The 26428-nt window shown below is 42.2% G+C and overlaps 1 protein-coding gene across 3 annotated transcripts in view; it reads left to right on the top strand.

The window, feature by feature from the left end:
- SLC36A1 (solute carrier family 36 member 1) overlaps positions 1-26428 on the top strand; it is a 65259-nt gene that overhangs the window by 3965 nt on the left and 34866 nt on the right. For 2 of the 3 annotated variants that reach the window (XM_050793672.1, XM_050793670.1), the window contains exons 1-2: positions 6732-6962; positions 19143-19290. In XM_050793672.1, coding sequence (XP_050649629.1) covers positions 19148-19290 — 143 coding nt within the window. In that variant the 5' untranslated portion in view covers positions 6732-6962; positions 19143-19147. Of the gene's footprint in view, positions 1-6731; positions 6963-19142; positions 19291-26428 lie in introns of those variants that run through there. The other variant, XM_050793671.1, reaches the window with a different exon arrangement.

Genomic DNA, 26428 nt, shown 5'->3' with positions numbered 1-26428 from the left:
TTAGCACATGACTGAAGCAAGTCCCTCCAGAAACTTGTCCTTTAGGGCAGTGGTTCTACAGCATGAGAGAGCATCAGACTCTCCTAGACGGCTTGTCAAAATGCAGATTGCTGTCCCCCCATAACCCAGGGTTTCTGATGCATTAGGCGTAGAGTAGGACCTAGAATTTGCATTTCTGCAAGTTCCCAAGTGATGCTGACACTGCTGGTCTAGGGACCACACTTTGAGAAGCGCTGGCACAATGGTTAAAACAGAATGCATGCTAGCGAGGTGCAGTGGCACGCACCTGTAGTCCCAACTACTCGGGAGGCTGAGGTGGGAGATCACTTCAGCCCAGAAGTTTGAGGCTGTAGTTTGCCATGATCACTCCAAGCTGGGCAACATAGCAAGACCTCATTTCTAAAAAAAACGAAACAAAAGACAAGAAAAATGGAGTGCATACTCTAAGGCAAAGTTTTTAATAGTATGTGCTATAAGCAAGAGGTTGTATTTAATGTGACTATGTTAATATACATCAGAGCTTCTAAGAAGACCTATGAAAAAACAGTTCTGCACATATTGAAAGTGGAGGAGACAGGTGGGGTTAGAAGGGGGAGAAATGAGAAAATTGTGAAGAGTAAAAGTCTTAAGCAAAACAATAAGTACCGGTATTTATGATTTTAAATTTAAACACCATAAATCTGTACCTTTCTATACATAGATACATATTTCTATAATTGTATAATATAGGGTTTGGAGAACAATACACACATGCTGGTACCTGTAAACCTTTGGAAAGGGGAGTGAATTTGGGGAAAGGAGATTTTCAATTTGTATATTTCTATATTGTCTAACTTCTAAGAATATATTAACCTATTACTTATATAATTTTTTATTGAATATCTTAATGGCTTTATTGAAGTATAAATTACATACAATAAACTGCACATATTTAAAGCAGTAACTTGATAAATTTCAACATACATATTCACCTGTGAAATTATCACCACAATCAAGCTGGTGAACAAATTTGTCCCCTCGAAAATTTCCTCATGCCCCTTTATAATCACCCTCTCTCCTGTCCCTCCTCTGCATTCCCAGGCAATGACTGATGTGTGTTTTCTGTTACTCTATATTATTTTGTATTTTCTAGAATATTATATAAATGAAATATTTTTCCTAATGTTTTTTGCTTAGCATATTTTATGATTCATCCATGTACAATTATTTTGATATTTATCCATTTTGTAGCTGCATTAATAGTTTATTATTTTTTTAGTTGAGTCATAATTTTTGTTTTAAAATTATTTTTCAAATAAATGTTTTTGTGTATATTTAGCATTTACAACATGATGCTATGGGATACATATAGATAGTAAAATCGTAACTATAGTGAAATGAATTGTTGTCTCCATCATTTCACATAGCTACCCACTATTTGGGGTTTCTTTTTTTGTGGCAAGAGCAGCTAAAATTTACTCATTTCACAGGAATTTGAAATACAGTGCAATTTTTTTATTTTTAAAAATTTATTTTTAATTGACATAACTATACATATTTATGAGGTACACAGTGATGTATACAATGCACAGTGATTACATCAGGGTAATTAACATATCCATCATCTCAAACACTTATTTCTTTGTGTTCAGAACATTCAAAACCCCTCTTCTAGCTATGTGAAAATACATCCTGTATTATTGTTACCTATGCTCATCCTACAGCGCTATAGAACTGATTCCTAGCTAGCTGTAATTTTGTATCCTTTAACAAATCTCTCCCTATCCTTTCCCTCCACCTGCTCAGCTACTAGCAACCTCTGTTGTACTCTTTGTACAGTACAATTGTATAACCTATAGTCCTCATGTTGTCCCTTTGATCTCTAGACTTGGGGATCTACATATCTGCTACTCTGTATCCTCTCAGCTGCACTTCTCCATTTCCTTCCTCCAACCCTCCTGGGCCCTGGTCACCACTGTTTGATTCCCTATCTCTGTGTATTTGACATATAAATGAGATTCCACATATAAATGAGATATAAAATGTATTCCACATATAAATGAGATCATGCAATATTTTTTCTTTCTCTGTCTGGTTTATTTCACTTAGCATAATGTCCTACAGTTTCATCCATGTTGTGGCAAATGTCAGGACTCCCTTCTTTTTTTAGAAAAATGTTTGTATATATACCACAGTTTCTTTATTCATTCTGCTGTCAACAGACACTTAGATTGTTTCTATATCTTGGCTATTGTGAATAAAGCTACAGTGAATATGGAGGTGCAGATATCTTTATGGGGTGATGATTTCATTTCCTTTGAGTATTTGCCCAGAAAGGGGATTGCTGGATCATGTGGTAGTTTTATTTTTAACTTCTTTAGAAACCTTTATAGTGTTTTCTATCCCACCAAGAGTGTACTAGAATTCCCTTTTCTCAACATCCTCACCAATATTTGTTGTCTTTTGACTTTTTGATAATAGCCAACTTAACATGTATGAGTTGGTATCTAATAATGGTTTTGATTTGCATCTCCTTGATGATTAATGACGTTGAACACTTTTTCATATACTCGCTGAGCATTTTATTTCTTCTTTGGAGAAATGTTTATTCAGGTCCTTTGCCCATTTTTAAATTGGGTTGTTTTTCTATTGCTGAGTTATATGAGTTTTTGATAAATTTTGGATATTAAGCCCTTATTAGACATAGGGTTTGCATATGTTTTTCAATTCATAAGCTGCCGTTACACTTTGTTGATTGCTTCCTTTGCTGTGCAGAAGCTTCTTAGTTTGATGTAGTCCTATTTATTTATTTTTGTTTTTGTAATCTGATCTTTTGGTCTGATATCCAAAAAAATCATTGCCAAGGCCAATGTCCAGGAGCTTTTCCCCTACGTTCTCTTCTAGGAGTTTTGTAGTTTCAGATCTTACATTTAGGTCTTTTATCCACTTTGAGTTGATTTTTGTGCACAGTGTTAAGATAAACATCCAATTTTATTCTTTCTCACATAAAAGTCAGTATTCTCAGCACCATTTATTGAAGACACTGTCTTTTCCCCACTGTGTTCTCTTGATGCCCTTCTTTAAAATTAGTTGACCATATATGTTCGAATTTATTTCTGGGCTCTTTATTGTGTTCCATTGGTCTATTGTATCTGTTTTTGTGCCAGTACTATACTGTTTGGATTACTATATCTTTGCAATATAATTTTGGATCGGGAAGTGTGATGTATCCAGTTTGTTTTTCTTTCTCAGAATTGTCTTGACTATTCAGGGTCTTTTGTGTTCTCATGCAAATTTTAGGTTTCTTATATCTCAGTAAAGAATGCGATTGGGATTTTGATAGGGATTGCATTGAATCTGTATATTGCTTTGGGTAATATGGACATTTTCACAATGTTAATTGTTCTGTTCCATGTGCATGGGGTATCTTTTTATTTATTTGTGTCTTCTTCAATTTATTTAATCATTGTTTTATAGTTTTCAGTGTACACACTATTCATGTCCTTGGTTAAATTATCAAGTATTTTTTAATGCTATCACAAATAAAATCTTTCTCTTAATTTCTTTTTTAGGTAGGTAATTATTTATGTATAAAAATATTATTGATTTTTATAATTTTTTTTTGAGATGGAGTCTCACTCTGTCACCCAGGCTGGAGTGGCACAATCTCAGGTCACTGCAACCTCCGCCTCCCAAGTTCAGATGATTCTCCTGCCTCACCCTTTTGAGTAGCTGGGACTACAGGCATGCACCACCATGCACCACCATGCCAAGCTAACTTTTGTATTTTTGGTAGAGACAGGGTTTCACCATGTTGGCCAGGCTGGTCTTGAACTCCTGACCTCAGGTGACCCGCTGCCCTGGCCTCCCAAAGTGCTGGGATTACGGATACGAGCCACTGTGCCCAGTCATGTATGTTGATTTTTATGTTCTGGAAATTTACTAAATTCATTAATTTAACAGTATTTTTTTTATTCTTTGAGGTTTTCTACATATAGGATCATGTCATCTGCAGATAAAGATAATTTTACTTTTTTCTTTCTGATTTGGATGTCTTTCTTTCTTTTGCTCTTTTGACTGATTGCTCTTGCTAGTACTTCTAGTACTATGTTGAATAGGAGTGGTGAGGGTAGGTATCCTTGCCTGGTACTGGATCTTGGTGAAAAAGCTTTCAGTTTTTCCCCATTAATTAAAATGTTAACTGTGCGTTTTTTATAAATGACCTTATTATGTTGAGGAATGTTCTTTCTATACCTAAACTATTGAGAGTTTTATTTTTTATTTTTTTTATCAAGAAGGTATGCTGGGGTGGGGGTTAGGGAAGGAAAGGACGTTGGACTTTGTCAAATGCTGTTACCAGGTCAATTGAGATAACCTTGTGGTTTTGATTTTTCATTCGGTTAATATGATGTATTATATTGCTTGATTAGTGTATGTTAAACTAGCCTTGCATGCCAGGGATAAATCCCACTTGGTTATGATATATAATTTTTTTGATTGCTGTTGAATTCTATTTGCAAATATTTTATCGAGGATTTTTGTATCAACGTGCTTTAGCGAAATCAACCTGTAATTTTCTTTTCTTGTGGTGTCTTTCTCTGGCTTAGGTATCAAGGTGATGCTGGCCTCATAAAATGTGTCTGGAAGTATTCCCTCTAGCTCCATTTTTTGGAAGAGTTTAGTAACAAACATTCTTCTTTGAATGTTTGGTAGAAGTCAGCTGTGAAGCCACCTGGTCTTGTTGGGAAGTTTAAACAGAAAACTAGAAAGTCAAATAGTCCCTGTCTCATCTTCAATATTTGTTATTATCTCTTTATTTGTTATTAGTCTGTTCAGGCTTTCCATTTCTTCTTGATTTCAATCTTGGTAGGTTGTATTTTTCTAGGGATTTCTCCATTTCCTCTGGGTCATCCAATTTGTTGGCAAATAATTGTCATAATAGCCCCATATGATTCTTTTTATTGCTGAAGCATCTGTTGTAGTGTCTCCACATTCATTTTTTAATTTTATTAGAGTCTTCTTTTTTTCTTAGACTAGCAAAGGGTATGTCAATTTTAGTTTTTCCAAAAAATCAACTCTAGTTTTATTGATTTTGTCTGTTTTTTTTTTTTCTGTTGTCTATTTATTTCTGTTCTGCTCTTTATTTCTTCTTTTAACTTTGGGTTTTGTGAGCTCTTCTTTTTCCAGTTTCCTGAGGTGTAATGTTAAACTATTTAATTGCTATCTTTCTTCTTTTTTAATGTAGGCATTTATTGCTATAAACTTCTCTCTTAGAACTACTTTTGCTGCATTGCATAAGCTTTGGTATGTTATGTTTCCATTGTCAATTGTCTGAAAATATTTTTAAAATTTCCCTTTTGATTTCATTTTTGACCCATTGGTTGTTTAGAAGCATGGGACCAGGTGCGGTGGCTCACACCTATAATCCCAGCACTTTGGGAGGCCGAGGTGGGCAGATCACCTGAGGTCAGGAGTTTGAGACCAGCCTGACCAACATGGTGAAACCTCGTCTCTACTAAAAATACAAAATTAGTAGGGCATGGTGGCACATGCCTGTAATCCCAGCTACTTGGGAGGCTGAGACAGGAGAATCGCTTGAATCCGGAAGGCAGAGGTTGCAGTGAGCCAAGATTGCACCATTGCACTCCAGACAGGGAAACAAGAGTGCAACTTCATCTCAAAGAAAAAAAAAAAAGAAGCAGCGTGTTGCTTAATTTCCACATATTTGTGAGTTTTCCAAGATTCCTCCTGTCATTGATTTCTAGCTTCATATTATTATGATCTGAAAGAATATTAATATGATTTCAATCTTCTTAAATTTAAGGCTTGTTTTTTGGCCTAGCATATGGTCTATTCTAGAGAAGTTCCAAGTGTGTCAGAGAAAAAATGTGCATTCTGTTTCTGTTGGGTGGAAAGTTCTGTATATATCTGTTAGGTTCATTTGGTTTAAAGTGCAATTCAAGTTCATTATTTTCTTATTTTCTCTCTAGTTGCTCTATCCATTGTTGAAAGTGGGATATTGACTTTCCTACTATTGTGTTGCTATCTATTTCTCCCTTCATGGCCATTAATATTAGTTGTATGTATTTAGGTGCTCCAATTTTGCATGCATATATATTTACAATTGTGTCTTCTTGATGAATTGACCCCTTTATCATTAAACAATGATCTTCTCTGTCTCTTGTGACAGTTTTTGACTTGAAGCCTATTTGTTACATAATTGTTAAAGGAAAAATCTGTAACAAGGAGGTAAAAGGAGAAGCCTAGATAATACGATACTAAAATGTTGCCATCCATTTAAAAATGTTACTTTAAAAATTTTAATGTATTAAAAGATAACGTTGCCCTACCCCACAGTTCCATTTCCAGTAGCAACCACAGATGAGAGTTTGTGTATGCTTCTGAAAAATTGACTGGAAGATTTTTTAAAAAAAAATATGCATATTTCTTATTATAAAAGCAATACAAACTCATCGAGATGTGTAAAAGAAAATACAGCCAGTGTAAAAATTAGCAATATTTCACAAACCCACAACTCAAGGGACAGTGCTCTTCGACTGGACTCTGTCCCATGCCCAAGATCAATGCCGCGTTCAGTTGCTACTTGCAGTCCCCAGCTCGCCGGAACATAGTCCTCCCAGCAGTTGCAGTAATAGGTCGCCAGGTGGTGCTGTGGAGCAGAGCCGGAGCTCAGTGAGAAAAAAAGGTGCGGCCGCGCAAGGGAGCACGTGACCTAGGCCTCTGGCGTGGGCGGGGGGATCACGTGACGAGGGCCGGAAGCGGCTGGCCGGGCAGCAAAGGAGGATGGCTAGGGGCTGACACTGAAGCCGGGAAGGGTGGGCTGTGCTGAAGCCAGAGCCGGAGCCTGAGCTGGGGCCGGAACCCGAGCAGTGAGTTCCTCCACTGACGAGCTCCGGCTGGCGGCGCTAGCCGCCTTGGGCAGGACCCACCTCGCCTTCCTCCCGGCGTGGCAGATGCTCCAGGTCAGGCACTGGACCCGCCCGGGCTGCGGGTCCGCGACTCCTCAGTGTCCCCGGGCCGCAGCTGCGGTACGACGCTGGCACCCCTCTGTGAATTGGGCGAATTGTGGAGATCCCTTGTCCCTCGCGCTATCTCCCTTGACCTCGTGGGGTTGGGATCTCACCGTCCTGTTTGACTGACAGGTGGGGGAAACTGGGGTAGATGGTGAAGACAACCCAAACGACCATCTGGGGCGTCTTTCACGCTTCGCAAAGGGCCCCAGCTGTTTCCAGTAAATGTCTTGCCCGCTGCGGGAGCCCTGCTCGGGACAGGCTAATAATGGGTCTTTGGGTCAGAACTGCAAGGACCCTGGGAAGTCGTCTGGTGCAGCTCCCTCCTAGGACAGTTGGAGAAACTGAGCCTTTACTCCAGGAAGGGGTAAGGGCTTGCCTAAGGTCATCCAGAGAGTTAATCGGAGACCCGCGATTAGAATGCAAATATTCCTAAGCTTCAGCAGCTGTTTGCTTTTCACCACGCTGCCTCCTGCGGGAAACTTGACATATGAAAAGGCACTCCTTTCTGTCCGTTTCTCTTGTTAGTCCTCTCCCTTTTTAGCTGTCTGCATTTTCCACCGCTGGGGTTGGATTGGCTCTGGGTGTGGTTCCCTGTTTGTTCATTATTTTTCTGCAAACTCATCCTTCTGTAGGTTTGGTTTCTAACCGTCCTGCATTCTGTGTAAGTCACACCAAAATATGAAATATTAATCGGAGTGTGCTCCTGGGAGGATAGGTGGCTGAGCCGAGGTTGTGGAGAGCCCTAACATTAACTTGAAGAATATAAAGACCTTTGCTTTATTTTTTCTGTAACTTGTCAGATTTGGGATTGCTTATTTGGATGGATGTTTTGCAGTTATTTGAATTTTGCTGAAGATAGCATCATGGTGCAATGGGCAGAACAGAGATTGGGGAATCAGGATATTTTGTCCTAGCTCTGCCGCTTACCTGGCAACCTTAGGTGACTCCTGTTGAGGTTTCTCAGTCTAGACAGTGATGGAATTGAATCCTTAAGGGCCCCTTCTGCTGTGATCTGGATGCTGTGCATCCTTCTAGGTTTGTGTTTTTGTTTGTTTTTCAGTAGAGATGAGGTCTCACTATGCTGCCCAGGCTGATCTCAAACTCCTGGGCTCAAGTGATCCTCCCACCTTGGCCTCCCAAAGTATTGGTATTACAGGCATGTGAGCCAGTGCCACTGACCAGGGTCTGTTTGGTTTTTTATTCAGAGAGATTTTACCCCCTGTATACACTGAGTATCAGCCTTGCAACAAGACTTAACTGTTATCTAGAAAGCAGTTTTCTCTGCTTATTCCTCTGTTGCCATAAAATCCTCCTTCTCTTTCTTCCTATCACTGTATTATGTCTAAGCTAAATACTAACAACTGAAAATGATTTTTAACTGTCTTTTATTATTTTAAACATGATGAGGGCCCTCTTCTGACTCTTGTCTAGAGCCTTGTTTACAGTAATTAACTTACTTGTACATTTAGAACATGTTTTCTTTAAAGATGTTCTTGAAGTCAAGTAGAAAGGGACACAAAAGGCTCTGTCCTTCACATTGTGTTTGTCTGGGGATGGAGGCTACGTGCAGCAGAGGCAGTGCTGATAACAGCGTTAAGCCTCTCCCTTTGTTTTCTGATTGTATCATTTATATTTGCCTGCTCTGGAGTCCTTGTTTTCCCTTTAAGGCCTGTAGCTGTTCATTCAGCCTCCTCTTGTGGCAGTTCGAAGTGCTCAGAGCTGTCTCTGTGCCAAAGGCAGTATAAGAAAAAGGGATTCCATTTATTTTGTAATATTCTGGAGACTACAACTGGGACCAATAGATGAAAGTGCCATAAGGGAAGGGTGTTTGGTAAATGTAAAAACTTTCAAAGAATTAGTGGTCTCCTGTATTAGAATACTGAGCGCAGAGCTCCCTGTCACTGCAGGTAATTGTCTCTGGGCGATTATTTCGGGGAAGTTGTAGATGAAGTTAGATTGTTGGGTAGAGGGTTGGACTAGACAAAATTTTAAGTTTTCTTTCAACTCAAGAGTCTGTGACGTTCTAGGACTGGACTTACTAGCATGTAGAGTGGATGGAGCAGACGTCCACTTACTAGCATGTGGGATGGACAGAGCAGATGTCCACTTACTGGCATGTAGAGTGGATAGAGAAGATGTACACTAACTAGCATGTGGGATGGAGGGAGCAGATGTCCACTTACTAGCATGTGGAGTGAATGGAGCAGATATCTACTTACTAGCATGTAGACGGGATGGAGCAGATGTCCACTTACTAGCATGTAGAGTGGATGGAGCAGATGTCCACTTACTAGCATGTGGAGTGAATGGAGCAGATGTCCACTTACTAGCATGTAGAGGGGATGGAGCAGATGTCCACTTACTAGCTTGTGGAGTGAATGGAGCAGATATCCACTTACTAGCATGTAGAGGGGATGGAGCAGATGTCCACTTACTAGCATGTGGAGTGGATGGAGCAGATGTCCACTTACTAGCATGTGGGATGGACGGAGCAGATGTCCACTTACTAGCATGTGGAGTGGATGGAGCAGATGTCCACTTACTAGCATGTGGAGTGGATGGAGCAGATGTCCACTTACTAGCATGTAGAGTGGATGGAGCAGATGTCCACTTACTAGCATGTGGAATGGATGGAGCAGATGTCCACTTACTAGCATCTGGGATGGACGGAGCATATGTCCACTGACCAGCATGTAGAGTGGATGGAGCAGATGTCCACTTACTAGCATGTAGAGTGGATGGAGCAGATGTCCACTTACTAGCATGTAGAGTGGATGGAGGAGATGTCCACTTACTAGCATGTGGAGTGGATGGAGCAGATGTCCACTTACTAGCATGTGGAGTCGACGGAGGAGATGTCCACTTACTAGCATGTGGAGTGGACGGAGCAGATGTCCACTTACTAGCATGTAGAGTGGATGGAGCAGATGTCCACTTACTAGCATGTAGAGTGGATGGAGGAGATGTCCACTTACTAGCATGTGGAGTGGATGGAGCAGATGTCCACTTACTAGCATGTGGAGTGGATGGAGCAGATGTCCACTTACTAGCATGTGGGATGGACGGAGCATATGTCTACTTACTAGCATGTGGAGTGAATGGAGCAGATGTCCACTTACTAGCATGTAGAGTGGATGGAGCAGATGTCCACTTACTAGCATGTGGAATGGATGGAGCAGATGTCCACTTACTAGCATCTGGGATGGACGGAGCATATGTCCACTGACCAGCATGTAGAGTGGATGGAGCAGATGTCCACTTACTAGCATGTAGAGTGGATGGAGCAGATGTCCACTTACTAGCATGTAGAGTGGATGGAGGAGATGTCCACTTACTAGCATGTAGAGTGGATAGAGCAGATGTCCACTTACTAGCATCTGGGATGGACGGAGCATATGTCCACTTACTAGCATGTAGAGTGAATGGAGCAGATGTCCACTTACTAGCATGTAGAGTGGATGGAGCAGATGTCCACTTACTAGCATGTAGAGTGGATGGAGCAGATGTCCACTTACTAGCATGTAGAGTGGATGGAGCAGATGTCCACTTACTAGCATCTGGGATGGATGGAGCAGATGTCCACTTACTAGCATGTGGAGTGGATGGAGCAGATGTCCACTTACTAGCATGTGGAGTGAATGGAGCAGATGTCCACTTACTAGCATGTGGAGTGGATGGAGCAGATGTCCACTTACTAGCATGTGGAGTGGATGGAGCAGATGTCCACTTACTAGCATGTGGAGTGGATGGAGCAGATGTCCACTTACTAGCATGTAGAGTGGATGGAGCAGATGTCCACTTACTAGCATGTGGAGTGGATGGAGCAGATGTCCACTTACTAGCATGTGGGATGGACGGAGCAGATGTCCACTTACTAGCATGTGGAGTGAATGGAGCAGATGTCCACTTACTGGCATGTAGAGTGGATGGAGCAGATGTCCACTTACTCGCATGTAGAGTGGAGGGAGCAGATGTCCACTTACTAACGTGGGATGGATGGAGCAGATGTCCACTTACTAACGTGGGATGGAGGGAGCAGATGTCCACTTACTAGCATGTGGAGTGAATGGAGCAGATGTCCACTTACTAGCATGTAGAATGGATGAAGCAGATGTCCACTTACTAGCATGTGGAGTGAATGGAGCAGATGTCCACTTACTGGCATGTAGAGTGGACGGAGCAGATGTCCACTTACTAGCATCTGGGATGGACAGAGCAGATGTCCACTTACTGGCATGTAGAGTGGACGGAGCGGATGTCCACTTACTGGCATGTAGAATGGTTGGAGCAAACGTCCAGTTTTGTGATTACTTTGTTTCTATTGATAACCTTGTCTCAGGTAATTATTCTCATGTTAAGTACTCCTGTTTTTTCTTTCTTTTTATCACCACCCTCTCTCCTCTAGTGAGTGTGTCAGTTCTTTAAATGCTTGATACCTCTTCAAAGGTCAGATGAGTGAATAGTCTTGTTTCTGCTTTTCCTGGCCTGGTGCTGATAACCCGTTCTGAAGTGCATGACTGATTAGCACTACTCATACCTGGGCCAGCTTTTCTTTTTCCCATGGAGGAAACTCACATGGAATCTGTTTATTTCCATCCAGGCCTTCTCTTGTTTCCCATAGAGGAAACTCTCACTGAGTCTGTTTACCTCCACCCAGGCCTTGAAAGAATCCTGTACCTCTCTCCTTTGGCCAGGCCTTACTGTGATGAGCACATAAAGGTAGCCTCTACTTAATGGGCATGGGGGCCGATACACGGGACATTGTAAATAGGCTGAAATAGGAACCACATGGTGCTGCATTTTGGGTTGTGTAAAAATCCCCCAAAACATTTCTCTTGGAAGCCTTGACACCCAGGACTAGTTGTTTTTTACTTCTTCTTATTATTTATTTTATTTTATTTTATTTTATTATTTTTTTGGAGATGAGGTCTCACTATTTTGTCCAGGCTGGTCTTGAACTCCTGAGCTCAAACAGTCCTCCCACCTTGGCCTCCCAAAGTGCTGGGATTACAAATGTGAGCCAACAGGCCTGGCCCCAGGGCTAGTTCTTAATGACTATCTCTAGTAGGAAAAGCCCCTCTGTGCCTTCCTTTTCAGTGAAGTTAGGAAAACTGTCTGTGGGTTACTGAGATGTTCATACCACTTAGATAGCCATCTGCAAGATAGGAACCTGGCTTCACAATCCAGTTTTAAATGGAGCCCATACTGCAGACTTTGTTTAGTGAACTTTTCTCACTTCCTGTCCTTGAACTTATCTGTAGTAATAATCACAATTGCTATCATTAATGAGGTTTTATTATGTTCCAGACAACATATCTAACATTTATTTATTTTTTCCTCCTATCTATATTCATAACAATATTGTGATGTAGCTGTTATTAATGACATCTTTCAGATGAGGAGACTGGGGCAAAGGGAGGTGAAGTAACTTGCTCAGAGTCACACTACCAGACTACAAACTCAGGTGCTTTTTATTATGAAGAATACCCACCCACTGCAGACCTAATCCTGCCCCAGGCTCTGAGGCCAGCTTTGTTCGCAGGGAGATTTTAAGGAGGGTATATAATTTAAGGTGTGGTAGAAAGAACACTGGACTGGGATGCTGGTTTGCTAGATTCTCATCTCAAATCTTTGACTACCTGGGCCGTGAATGAGTCAGCCTTTATGTGTGGACCCTGGTTTTCTGACCCCTAAGAAGGAAGCTGGAGGTCGATCTTCTCTAAAGTTATACCTGGCCCTAACATTTAGTGGTCTTCATGGTTGTGAGTAAAAGTGTGCACGTTTGCCTGTTCAGCGGCTGCTTTGTGCAGAACCTGCTGAGGTCAGCAGCTGCCCTGTGCATGTTCTAGCATCAGACTCCTACAGGAAAAAGTCTCAATTTATGGAATGTTCTGCTCTGGTAAGTTGGATGGAATTCTATCCAATGCTGTTTTAAAAACAAATTATGTAGAAGTCAAACCATTTTACTTCCCTCCCTGTAGACCACACATAGCAACACAGTCTGTGTCCTTGTTCATGTTTTTAGAATTCCATCGACAGAGAGGAGAAAATACATCTGGGGAATTTACTGCTGCTCTGAGTTCCAAAGTCCAAACCAATGTAATTGTTTGAGAATAATGGATGACACTTTTAGCTTGCAAACAAGTGGCACCATTGCATGAATTCTGGTAGGAGGTGAGGCCTAGGGTACCTACATAATAAGATCATATATTTTTTTGTAGTGCTTTATATAAATCTACCTATAATCAAGATGACCTAGGAAGCTAGTTAAAAATAAATCACCTCGTGCCTGTAATCCCATCACTTTGAGAGACTCAGATGGGTGGATCCCTTGAGGTCAAGAGTTTGAGACCAGCCTGGCCAACATGGAGAAACTCCATCTCTACTAAAAATACAAAAAATTATCTGTGTGTGATGGTGGGCGCCTGTAATCCCAGCTACTCGGGAGGCTGAGGCAGGAGAATCGCTTGAACCCAGGAGGCAGAGGTTGCAGCGAGCCGAGATCACGACACTGCACTCCAGCCTGGGCAACAGAGGGAGACACCATCTCAAAAAACAAAACAAAACAAAACAAAACAACAACAACAAAACATAGGTTGGGCGTGGTGGCTCACGCCTTAATCCCAGCACTTTGGGAGGCGAAGGTGGGTAGACCACCTGAGGTCAGAGGTTGACATCAGCCTGGCCAACATGATGAAACCCCATCTCTACTAAAAATACAAAAAAATTACCCAGGTGTGGTGGTGCACGCCCATAATCCCAGCTACACAGGAGGCTAAGGCAGGAGAATTGCTTGAACCTGGGAGGCGGAGGTTGCAGAGAGTCAAGATCGCACCACTGCACTCCCCTGGGCAGCAAGATTGAAACTCTGTCTCAAATAAATAAATAAAAATAAATAAAATAAAATGCTCAGGTGGAATCAAGTTGGACTCAGAAATCTACTTTTTTTTTTTTTATTGAAGTATGTTTCATTTTAACCCAATATATCCCAGATATTATTGCAATATATAATCAGTGTAAAGATTATTAATTCATGGGATATATCACAATTTTTTTGGTACCAGTTCATTGAAATCTAGTGTGTGCACATTGCAGTTTTACCCAACTGTATTTCAAGTGTAAGATAGCTATTTATGGCTAGTGGTTACTGTACTGGATGGTACAACTTTAGAATATGTTACCATCTATTAAGTCTTAATGCTCCTTTATTTTGAACAAACCCAGTCACTAAAAAATTGACATTGGAATCCTGAAACTTTAGAAGTGAAAGTGTACTTAGAAATCATCTAATGTAATCTTCTCAATTCTGTATCAAAATAAGAAAACAACTTTGGGATTAGAATGACAGCCAGGTTATGTTCTCCTGAGTCCTAAATCCCATGTTGTTAAAATGGGAACATCAGCATTTGAATTTATTAGAAAAATTTCTGGCCTTGCCTTGAAAAAATATCACTGTAGAATTCCCCTTAAAATTGCCCACTTCTGGAAAATTTAACGCCTGCAAATTTTTATTTTTAAAAATAGAGTAACATGTACTTTATTTTTAAAAATAAAAATTCAATTTGCACATACATTTTCCATACTGCATCCATTGCACAAAGTGATTCCACCTGCTCATTTTTAGTGCCAAGTTAAAAATGGCATATTTTGTAGATTGAAGAGCAACTCTTATCTATTTACACAGCTAAAAGGAAAAAGAAAGAAATGTTTTAAGGTTTATACACTTACATTTTTTATTTTTATTTTTTGGCCATCAAACTTGCAGACTTTTCTTACTTAGTTGCTCACTCTTCTGAGTCTAAATATCTACTGGAGATTTTGACTTTGTGTTCTGTTCACTGTCCTCGAGAATCTAAAGGACAAGCTTGCCTTCAACTCTCACATAGTACAACCCTCATTTGGACAGTTACTAGGTACTATTAAAATCTCCCATAGGGCAGGAACTGGCGATTGCAGCAGTAGACTTGATTATCAGATTTCATCAAAGGGAGCCCAAGGGCAGCGTGGCCATGGATGCCGGCACTCATGGGGATAGACAGAGAGCAGCAGGAGACCTTGGTTTCCAGAAAGAGCCATAGAAAGAACTCCAGGGAGTGGCCGTGCCCACCGTCTGATGCTTGAATCCTTACATAACCACTCTGAGAAAGGACTTTTGCTTGGATATTTTTCAGGGATAAGGGAACAGGCTTTCTCCCAGAGTGATCTGCTCTATTTGGAACAGATCTGTCTTTGATAGAAAGTTCTTCCTTATGCCTAGCAAAAAATCAGCCCTCTTGACTCTCCACGTACTGATCCTAGCTCTGCCTGACCTTTGAGGTTCCAAATAACAAGTCTAATCCATGTGACAGCTTTTAAAGACAGGTCATGTACCCCTCAAGTTGCTAGGTAGAAACTTCTCAGTGCTTTCAACCATTCCTCAGTTAGTTGGTTTCCTACCCCTCTTGACCCTAGTTCTGACCCCTGGATATACCACAGTTTGTCATTATCCCCTTTATAGCATGCTACCTGGAAGAGAACACATTGTCTGGCAATTCTGAGTTGTGTAATATCTACTCATGTGTAACATCTAGCATGCAGAGTGGATGGAGCAGATGTCCACTTACTGGCACGTAGAGTGGATGGAGCCGATGTCCATACTAGCATGTGGGATGGATGGAGCCAATGTCCACCCATGATTCTCTCATGTCCTAATGCAACCTAGAATTGTGTTGGTTTATTTGGTATCTCGGATTATATTATTGTCTTCTGTTGAGCTTATTGTCAACCAGAACTCCCAAGCAGATTTTTTTTTCTTTTTTCAATACGCATGCAGTTGCTAAGCCACATCTTCCATATCCTGCAGGCTTATTGGGCCTTCTGTAGATTTCAGCTTCTTCTTGAGCAGTTTTCTTAGCAATATTCTGCAGTGGGTAACTTCAGTTTTTATACACAGCATAAAGAAGGCTCTTTACAGTGTTTGAGATAAATTGAACATCTGTACCAAGTAGGCAACAGAGTGGTTTCTCGGTTGCTAGGGAAGGATTGGGCAACTTATGAGTCCCTGTATTCCATCCTTTCACCTTCAGTAATATATAGGTGTCAACCTAAAGGAAGAAACTGAGACACAAAATGCAATTTTTAACAATTTACTTGAACCAAAGTGAGGACAGCTGCCCGGGACACACTTTCAAGTTGCCTGGGGGAGTGCTTCCTTCGGCCTTTGTTACCACAGGTTCTTAAAGGCAAAAGCAAACAAGGAGAGGACTGATACAAAGTGATATGACAGGAATTCTCATCAGTTTACAAAAATAGCATGGATTAGTGATGGGCTGTACATTGTTGGACTATAGGGTATGAGTTATGATGTCCAGTGTTAGCATTGTATGACTTAGTGGTGTCAGTCTAGAACCCACATAGCAAGAGGCTTCAAGAGGTAATTATTTAACTCAAGGCGGGAGAGAGACGTGACTGCTGTCACATTTTAGTGCCTCTCTGGACCTGTAATTTAAAGGGATTCCTCAGATAAAAAGTTTCTTTTCTTTCTCACAAGATTCACTTGGAAGGTTCTATCTTCAGATGCTTTTGGTATGTTGGGACTAGAAATTAGCAGCTTTTTCTTTTTTTCACCAGAGGCAGGATCTCACTATGGTGCACAGGCTGGTCTTGAACTCCTGGGCCCAAGTGATCCTCCCACCTTGGCCTCCCCAAATGCTGGGATTACAGGTGTGAGATACTGCACTCAGCTGCTGTTTGCATAAATAATTATGTTCATGGACGCCTAGAATGTCAGTGCTAGAGGGGACTGAGAGGTATTTTAGTTTACACCCCGTGCTTTTTGCACATTTGAAAATGGTTCAGAGGTACTAAGCAAACTGTTGACAGAGGCAGGCTTGGCGCCTGGGCCTCCTAATGTACCTATAAACTGACTTACGAACTTATGCCTATATAGCAAGAGGTGTCAATGCTGGTGTTAAGATACTTCAGAGATATTTTTTTCTCCCCACCCTCTAATGAGTTTATATGCCCCAGAGCTGGATGGTGTCCTTGAATTCCTCTAGCTCATGAGTAAATGAAGCTGTCATAGATTTTTAGCCAAGTGGCTCTGCCAGTGAAGCTAGGCAGGATCCTCTCTGGGATTTCCAAGTCCTTTGCTGGCATTTTGCCAGATACTTCCCTTGTGAGATAGCTTGGGGGTCCTTCCTACATTGCAGCTGGTGAGAGAAAATGTGATCTCCCATGGATCTCTCTGGTGCCAGGCTGGGGTGTTTCCAAAGGAGTCCCCTGGGACCGGACCTCAGGGGAGGCTTCGGCGGAGCACCATCCTCTGGCAGGTGGTGCTGGGTGTCAGGGCAGGGTGGGGTGCTGTGACAGCAGTTGGAGATCCTGTCTCCTCTCAAGGTAGCTGAGATAGAGTGCCCAGGCTTGTGGTGGGCATCCAGCCCCATGCCGGAGGACAGTCTCATGGGCAAGCAGCTGTGCCAGTCTGCCAAGTGTTGGGAGGATTCTTGTCATTGTTAATATTAATGTACCCCTTTTTTGTCACTTGGTTTTCGAAGAGCAGGAAGTTGGCTCTTTCCCTGTGCCGTAAGACTCTCTCATAGCAGCTGGCACTCTATAGAGTAGACGTTTGCAGATTCAGACGGGGGTCAGGAGGTAACGTTTTCTGCTTGGCACTACCTAGCTGTCGCAAGGCAGGTTACTTCATCTTTTAGCACTGATTCTTCATCTTTAAAGTGGGGCTTAGAGGGACCTGTGAAGGCTCATTTAGCAATGGTCTCTAGGATCCTAGGGGCCTACATCACTCCCAAGATGTGTCCTTACTGTGTATCTTAAAGAAGCCCTTGCTCTTCTCTTTTGTATAGTATTAATAGTATTTCTGAGTAAATTCACCCAGGGGACACCACTCTCACCATCCTCCCAACACATTGAAAGGAGAATTATTTTCTCTCACCATTTTAAAAATGAGCACATCTCTAAAAATAAAAAGGAAGAAGGGTTGTGGACGGGAAATGTTGAGACAAGGGCCCGGGTGCGCACCCTTCAGGTTCCTGGTCTTCCTCTGACCTACTTTCAGCTACCATTTCTCGATACTCAGATTGGCAGCAAGAAAGGAGTCCCAGGGTCAGGGTATAAGAGTTAACTGGTGGCCTCCAAAGAGTATAGGATCAGCCTGTGGCCACAGCAGGGAGAAAGAGAACGGCATGTGTGGCTCTGGGATTTGGTGGGAGTTTGAGCAGAATTGGATGATCCAGAGGGGATTTCTGTTTTCTTTGGTTTTTTTTTTTGAAATGGAGTTTCACTCTTGTCTCCCAGGCTGGAGTACAGTGGTGCGATCTCGGCTCACTGCAATCTCCGCCTCCCGGTTTCAAGCGATTCTCCTGCCTCAGCCCCCTGAGTAGCTGGGATTACAGGCATGCACCACCACGCCTGGCTAATTTTGTATTTTTAGTAGAGACAGGGTTTCTCCATGTTAGTCAGGCTGGTCTCGAACTCCGGACCTCAGGTGATCCACCCATCTCGGCCTCCCAAAGTGCTGGGGTTACAGGCGTGAGCCACCGCACCTGGCCCAGAGGGGATTTCTTAAGTGAAATGTGTTCTGCATTGAAGGCAGAGGAAACATAGTATACAATGAGAAATACCCAGATTTCCATCCCTGCAAGAGCTTGTGCATGCATCTATCTATCTATCTATCTATCTATCTATCTATCTATCTATCTATCTATCTATAAAATCGAACTATTGCACAAGGTCCAAGAAATTAGCTCAGAGAAAGGAGTCAATAATCCTGACCTACGGAATGGGGAATGCTTCCAGGAAGCCCTTCTCTTTCATTTTCGCCCATTCCTCCCAAGCAGTGCCTCACTTCTGCCATGTCTAGCTGTACTCTGGAAAATTAAGAAATTGATGAGTGTAGCACCGAGTATACCAATGGGAAGGATGGGAGTCAGAAGTCAGGTAAACTCAGCCCGCCCCTGTGTACTTTGCACTTTTCCATTTCCCTTGGTACCAGGCACTTTCATACTTAATCCATAGCGCAGCTGTCACAGTGAGCAACTCCGACAATGACAGCTTCTACCCCAGAGGCCACCCCGAACATGGAGCTAAAGGCTCCAGCTGCGGGAGGTCTTAATGCTGGCCCTGTCTCCCCAGCTGCCATGTCCACGCAGAGACTTCGGAATGAAGACTACCACGACTACAGCTCCACGGACGTGAGCCCCGAGGAGAGCCCATCGGAAGGCCTCAACAACCTCTCCTCCCCGGGCTCCTACCAGCGCTTCGGTCAAAGCAACAGCACAACGTGAGTAGCTGCTACCTTCTCCTCTCCCAGGTGGGATTCGTGTTCCTAAGTCTCCCTAGGACTTATTTTTCCTCCCCAGTTTCATCAGTCCTCCACTTTACAGATGAAGGTCGGCAATGAAGAGATTGGGTAAGCAACTGCGCTGAGATTTGCCTTCCTGGGCTGCCACTCTCTAGGCAGTTTCTTATTCTTTGTTCCTTTCAGCTGTGTTGGCCCCACAAGGCTGGTGCCAAGTAAGAGCTTGGACTTAAGAAGAGCGTCTACAGAGGACATTCTTTTAATTTAGAACTGTGTCATCTGTGCTAGAACCCCAAATAATCTCCAAGCATCATCAGGAGCTTCCTTTGCAAAGTCTCCCCCGACTTCTGCCTCATCACCAAGTCACTATTTGTTTGAACTGAAGAAGTGGGAAGAGAGAATTAACTTCTGCACTTAAAAAATTCAGGGTTGATAGGAAAGGAAAGATAGACTTTGCATTCTCCAAAGAGGGCTTACATCTTGTCTCCAGAAACTGGAACCCCAGACTCATCTGGGCTGAGTTTGGCCCTCTTCAGGTCTCACTTTCCCCAAATGTAAGGAAAAATTGAGGACTCCACTGTGAAGCTATGCTGGCTATGTGGGGCTCACCACTTGAATTAGAAAATTCAGAGGAAGTTTTGCTATTCCATTGAGTTTCCCAGCTACTCCTGATCTCAGCAGACCTCTGACATTTCTCTGTGTCCCAGCATCTCAGCTTTTGTAGCCCTTCTGTTTATTCCTCAAGCTTAGCTATCAGCCTGCCTGTGTGTCCTTGTGGATTGAGTGTGACTTACTGAGAGATCCTTCATGTCCTAGACTTGGGCCATTCCTGATGACTGCCCAAGCGGACCATGGAAGCTCCTCCTGGAGCTCATCACTGGAGAAGCTCCCTCTGCGTGCACTGTCTGCTGGTACAGGGCATTTTCCTTGTGAACTGGGGTGGAACTAGAAGATGTGGTCTGTCCACATTCCCGGCCCATCACCACTACCAGTTGATTTCTATGCCCCAGGCTGGAAGTACTCAACCAGTCCTCTAAGATTTGGTTTCTGTGGCTTATTTCTCAGGGGTATGTTTTTTTTTTTTTTTTTTTTTTAAATTTATTTATTATTATTATACTTTAAGTTGTAGGGTACATGTGCATAACGTGCAGGTTTGTTACATATGTATACTTGTGCCATGTTGCTGTGCTGCACCCATCAACTCGTCATTTACATCAGGTATAACTCCCAATGCAATCCCTCCCCCCTCCCCCCTCCCCATGATAGGCCCCGGTGTGTGATGTTCCCCTTCCTGAGTCCGAGTGATCTCATTGTTCAGTTCCCACCTATGAGTGAGAACATGCGGTGTTTGGTTTTCTGTTCTTGTGATAGTTTGCTAAGAATGATGGATTCCAGCTGCATCCAAGTCCCTACAAAGGACTCAAACTCATCCTTTTTTATGGCTGCATAGTATTCCATGGTGTATATGTGCCACATTTTCTTAATCCAATCTGTCACTGATGGACATTTGGGTTGATTCCAAGTCTTTGCTATTGTGAATAGTGCTGCAATAAACATACGTGTGCATGTGTCTTTATAGCAGCATAATTTATAATCCTTTGGGTATATACCCAGTAATGGGATGGCTGGGTCATATGGTACATCTAGTTCTAGATCCTTGAGGAATCGCCATACTGTTTTCCATAATGGTTGAACTAGTTTACAATCCCACCAACAGTGTAAAAGTGTTCCTATTTCTCCACATCCTCTCCAGCACCTGTTGTTTCCTGACTTTTTAATGATTGCCATTCTAACTGGTGTGAGATGGTATCTCATGGTGGTTTTGATTTGCATTTCTCTGATGGCCAGTGATGATGAGCATTTTTTCATGTGTCTGTTGGCTGTATGAATGTCTTCTTTTGAGAAATGTCTGTTCATGTCCTTTGCCCACTTTTTGATGGGGTTGTTTGTTTTTTTCTTGTAAATTTGTTTGAGTTCTTTGTAGGTTCTGGATATTAGCCCTTTGTCAGATGAGTAGATTGCAAAAATTTTCTCCCATTCTGTAGGTTGCCTGTTCACTCTGATGGTAGTGTCTTTTGCTGTGCAGAAGCTCTTTAGTTTAATGAGATCCCATTTGTCAATTTTGGCTTTTGCTGCCGTTGCTTTTGGTGTTTTAGACATGAAATCTTTGCCCATGCCTATGTCCTGAATGGTACTACCTAGGTTTTCCTCTAGGATTTTTATGGTATTAGGTCTAACATTTAAGTCTCTAATCCATCTTGAATTAATTTTCGTATAAGGAGTAAGGAAAGGATCCAGTTTCAGCTTTCTACTTATGGCTAGCCAATTTTCCCAGCACCATTTATTAAATAGGGAACCCTTTCCCCATTTCTTGTTTCTCTCAGGTTTGTCAAAGATCAAATGGCTGTAGATGTGTGGTATTATTTCTGAGGACTCTGTTCTGTTCCATTGGTCTATATCTCTGTTTTGGTACCAGTACCATGCTGTTTTGGTTACTGTAGCCTTGTAGTATAGTTTGAAGTCAGGTAGCGTGATGCCTCCAGCTTTGTTCTTTTGACTTAGGATTGTCTTGGAGATGCGGGCTCTTTTTTGGTTCCATATGAACTTTAAAGCAGTTTTTTCCAATTCTGTGAAGAAACTCATTGGTAGCTTGATGGGGATGGCATTGAATCTATAAATTACCTTGGGCAGTATGGCCATTTTCACAATATTGATTCTTCCTATCCATGAGCATGGTATGTTCTTCCATTTGTTTGTATCCTCTTTGATTTCACTGAGCAGTGGTTTGTAGTTCTCCTTGAAGAGGTCCTTTACATCCCTTGTAAGTTGGATTCCTAGGTATTTGATTCTCTTTGAAGCAATTGTGAATGGAAGTTCATTCCTGATTTGGCTCTCTGTTTGTCTGTTACTGGTGTATAAGAATGCTTGTGATTTTTGCACATTAATTTTGTATCCTGAGACTTTGCTGAAGTTGCTTATCAGCTTAAGGAGATTTTGGGCTGAGACAATGGGGTTTTCTAAATATACAATCATGTCATCTGCAAAGAGGGACAATTTGACTTCTTCTTTTCCTAACTGAATACCCTTGATTTCTTTCTCTTGCCTGATTGCCCTAGCCAGAACTTCCAACACTATGTTGAATAGGAGTGTGGTGAGAGAGGGCATCCCTGTCTTGTGCCAGTTTTCAAAGGGAATTTTTCCAGTTTTTGCCCATTCAGTATGATATTGGCTGTGGGTTTGTCATAAATAGCTCTTATTATTTTGAGGTACGTTCCATCAATACCGAATTTATTGAGCGTTTTTAGCATGAAGGGCTGTTGAATTTTGTCAAAAGCCTTTTCTGCATCAATTGAGATAATCATGTGGTTCTTGTCTTTGGTTCTGTTTATATGCTGGATTATGTTTATTGATTTGCGAATGTTGAACCAGCCTTGCATCCCAGGGATGAAGCCCACTTGATCATGGTGGATAAGCTTTTTGATGTGTTGCTGAATCCGGTTTGCCAGTATTTTATTGAGGATTTTTGCATCGATGTTCATCAGGGATATTGGTCTAAAATTTTCTTTTTTTGTTGTGTCTCTGCCAGGCTTTGGTATCAGGATGATGTTGGCCTCATAAAATGAGTTAGGGAGGATTCCCTCTTTTTCTATTGATTGGAATAGTTTCAGAAGGAATGGTACCAACTCCTCTTTGTACCTCTGGTAGAATTCAGCTGTGAATCCATCTGGTCCTGGACTTTTTTTGGTTGGTAGGCTATTAATTGTTGCCTCAATTTCAGAGCCTGCTATTGGTCTATTCAGGGATTCAACTTCTTCCTGGTTTAGTCTTGGAAGAGTGTAAGTGTCCAGGAAATTATCCATTTCTTCTAGATTTTCCAGTTTATTTGCGTAGAGGTGTTTATAGTATTCTCTGATGGTAGTTTTTATTTCTGTGGGGTCGGTGGTGATATCCCCTTGATCATTTTTAATTGCGTCGATTTGATTCTTCTCTCTTTTCTTCTTTATTAGTCTGGCTAGTGGTCTGTCAATTTTGTTGATCTTTTCAAAAAACCAACTCCTGGATTCATTGATTTTTTGGAGGGTTTTTTGTGTTTCTATCTCCTTCAGTTCTGCTCTGATCTTAGTTATTTCTTGCCTTCTGCTAGCTTTCGAATGTGTTTGCTCTTGCTTCTCTAGTTCTTTTAATTGCGATGTTAGAGTGTCAATTTTACATCTTTCCTGCTTTCTCATGTGGGCATTTAGTGCTATAAATTTCCCTCTACACACTGCTTTAAATGTGTCCCAGAGATTCTGGTATGTTGTATCTTTGTTCTCATTGGTTTCAAAGAACATCTTTATTTCTGCCTTCATTTCGTTATGTACCCAGTAGTCATTCAGGAGCAGGTTGTTCAGTTTCCATGTAGTTGAGCGGTTTTGAGTGAGTTTCTTAGTCCTGAGTTCTAGTTTGATTGCACTGTGGTCTGAGAGACAGTTTGTTATAATTTCTGTTCTTGTACATTTGCTGAGGAGTGCTTTACTTCCAATTACGTGGTCAATTTTGGAGTAAGTATGATGTGGTGCTGAGAAGAATGTATATTCTGTTGATTTGGGGTGGAGAGTTCTATAGATGTCTATTAGGTCTGCTTGCTGCAGAGATGAGTTCAATTCCTGGATATCCTTGTTAACTTTCTGTCTCGTTGATCTGTCTAATGTTGACAGTGGAGTGTTGAAGTCTCCCATTATTATTGTATGGGAGTCTAAGTCTCTTTGTAAGTCTCTAAGGACTTGCTTGATGAATCTGGGTGCTCCTGTATTGGGTGCATATATATTTAGGATAGTTAGCTCTTCCTGTTGAATTGATCCCTTTACCATTATGTAATGGCCTTCTTTGTCTCTTTTGATCTTTGATGGTTTAAAGTCTGTTTTATCAGAGACTAGTATTGCAACCCCTGCTTTTTTTTGTTCTCCATTTGCTTGGTAAATCTTCCTCCATCCCTTTATTTTGAGCCTATGTATGTCTCTGCGTGTGAGATGGGTCTCCTGAATACAGCAGACTGATGGGTCTTGACTCTTTATCCAGTTTGCCAGTCTGTGTCTTTTAATTGGAGCATTTAGTCCATTTACATTTAAGGTTAATATTGTTACGTGTGAACTTGATCCTGCCATTATGATATTAACTGGTTATTTTGCTCGTTAGTTGATGCAGTTTCTTCCTAGCCTCAATGGTCTTTACATTTTGTCATGTTTTTGCAGTGGCTGGTACCGGTTGTTCCTTTCCATGTTTAGTGCTTCCTTCAGGATCTCTTGTAAGGCAGGCCTAGTGGTGACAAAATCTCTAAGCATTTGCTTATCTGTAAAGGATTTTATTTCTCCTTCACTTATGAAACTTAGTTTGGCTGGATATGAAATTCTGGGTTTAAAATTCTTTTCTTTAAGAATGTTGAATATTGGCCCCCACTCTCTTCTGGCTTGTAGAGTTTCTGCTGAGAGATCTGCTGTTAGTCTGATGGGCTTCCCTTTGTGGGTAACCCGACCTTTCTCTCTGGCTGCCCTTAAGATTTTTTCCTTCATTTCAACTTTGGTGAATCTGGCAATTATGTGTCTTGGAGTTGCTCTTCTCGAGGAGTATCTTTGTGGCGTTCTCTGTATTTCCTGGATTTGAATGTTGGCCTGCCCTACTAGGTTGGGGAAGTTCTCCTGGATGATATCCTGAAGAGTGTTTTCCAACTTGGTTCCATTTTCCCCCTCACTTTCAGGCACCCCAATCAGACGTAGATTTGGTCTTTTTACATAATCCCATACTTCTTGCAGGCTTTGTTCGTTTCTTTTTTTCTTTTTTTTCTTTTGGTTTCTCTTCTCGCTTCATTTCATTCATTTGATCCTCAATCGCTGATACTCTTTCTTCCAGTTGATCGAGTCGGTTACTGAAGCTTGTGCATTTGTCACGTATTTCTCGTGTCATGGTTTTCATCTCTTTCATTTCGTTTAGGACCTTCTCTGCATTAATTACTCTAGCCATCAATTCTTCCACTTTTTTTTCAAGATTTTTAGTTTCTTTGCGCTGGGTACGTAATTCCTCCTTTAGCTCTGAGAAATTTGATGGACTGAAGCCTTCTTCTCTCATCTCGTCAAAGTCATTCTCCGTCCAGCTTTGATCCGTTGCTGGCGATGAGCTGCGCTCCTTTGCCGGGGGAGATGCGCTCTTATTTTTTGAATTTCCAGCTTTTCTGCCCTGCTTTTTCCCCATCTTTGTGGTTTTATCTGCCTCTGGTCTTTGATGATGGTGATGTACTGATGGGGTTTTGGTGTAGGTGTCCTTCCTGTTTGATAGTTTTCCTTCTAACAGTCAGGACCCTCAGCTGTAGGTCTGTTGGAGATTGCTTGAGGTCCACTCCAGACCCTGTTTGCCTGGGTATCAGCAGCAGAGGCTGCAGAAGATAGAATATTTCTGAACAGCGAGTGTACCTGTCTGATTCTTGCTTTGGAAGCTTCCTCTCAGGGGTGTACTCCTCCCTGTGAGGTGTGGGGTGTCAGACTGCCCCTAGTGGGGGATGTCTCCCAGTTAGGCTACTCAGGGGTCAGGGACCCGCTTGAGCAGGGAGTCTGTCCCTTCTCAGATCTCAACCTCCGTGTTGGGAGATCCACTGCTCTCTTCAAAGCTGTCAGACAGAGTCGTTTGCGTCTGTGCAGAGGTGTCTGTGTGTCTTAGTTTACTGTGCCCTGTCCCCAGAGGTGGAGTCTACAGAGACAGGCAGGTTTCCTTGAGCTGCTGTGAGCTCCACCCAGTTCGAGCTTCCCAGCAGCTTTGTTTACCTACTTAAGCCTCAGCAATGGCGGGCGCCCCTCCCCCAGCCTCGCTGCTGCCTTGCCGGTAGATCACAGACTGCTGCGCTAGCAACGAGGGAGGCTCCGTGGGTGTGGGACCCTCCCGGCCAGGTGTGGGATATGATCTCCTGGTGTGCCTGTTTCCTAAAGCGCAGTATTGGGGTGGGAGTTACCCGATTTTCCAGGTGTTGTGTGTCTCAGTTCCCCTGGCTAGGAAAAGGGACTCCCTTCCCCCTTGCGCTTCCCAGGTGAGGCAATGCCTCGCCCTGCTTCAGCTCTCGCTGGTCGGGCTGCAGCAGCTGACCAGCTCCGATCGT

Source organism: Macaca thibetana, chromosome 6 (assembly GCF_024542745.1).
Source record: "Macaca thibetana thibetana isolate TM-01 chromosome 6, ASM2454274v1, whole genome shotgun sequence".
In the NCBI taxonomy this organism is placed as follows: domain Eukaryota; kingdom Metazoa; phylum Chordata; class Mammalia; order Primates; family Cercopithecidae; genus Macaca; species Macaca thibetana.
This window is presented reverse-complemented; position numbering and strand designations above follow the sequence as displayed.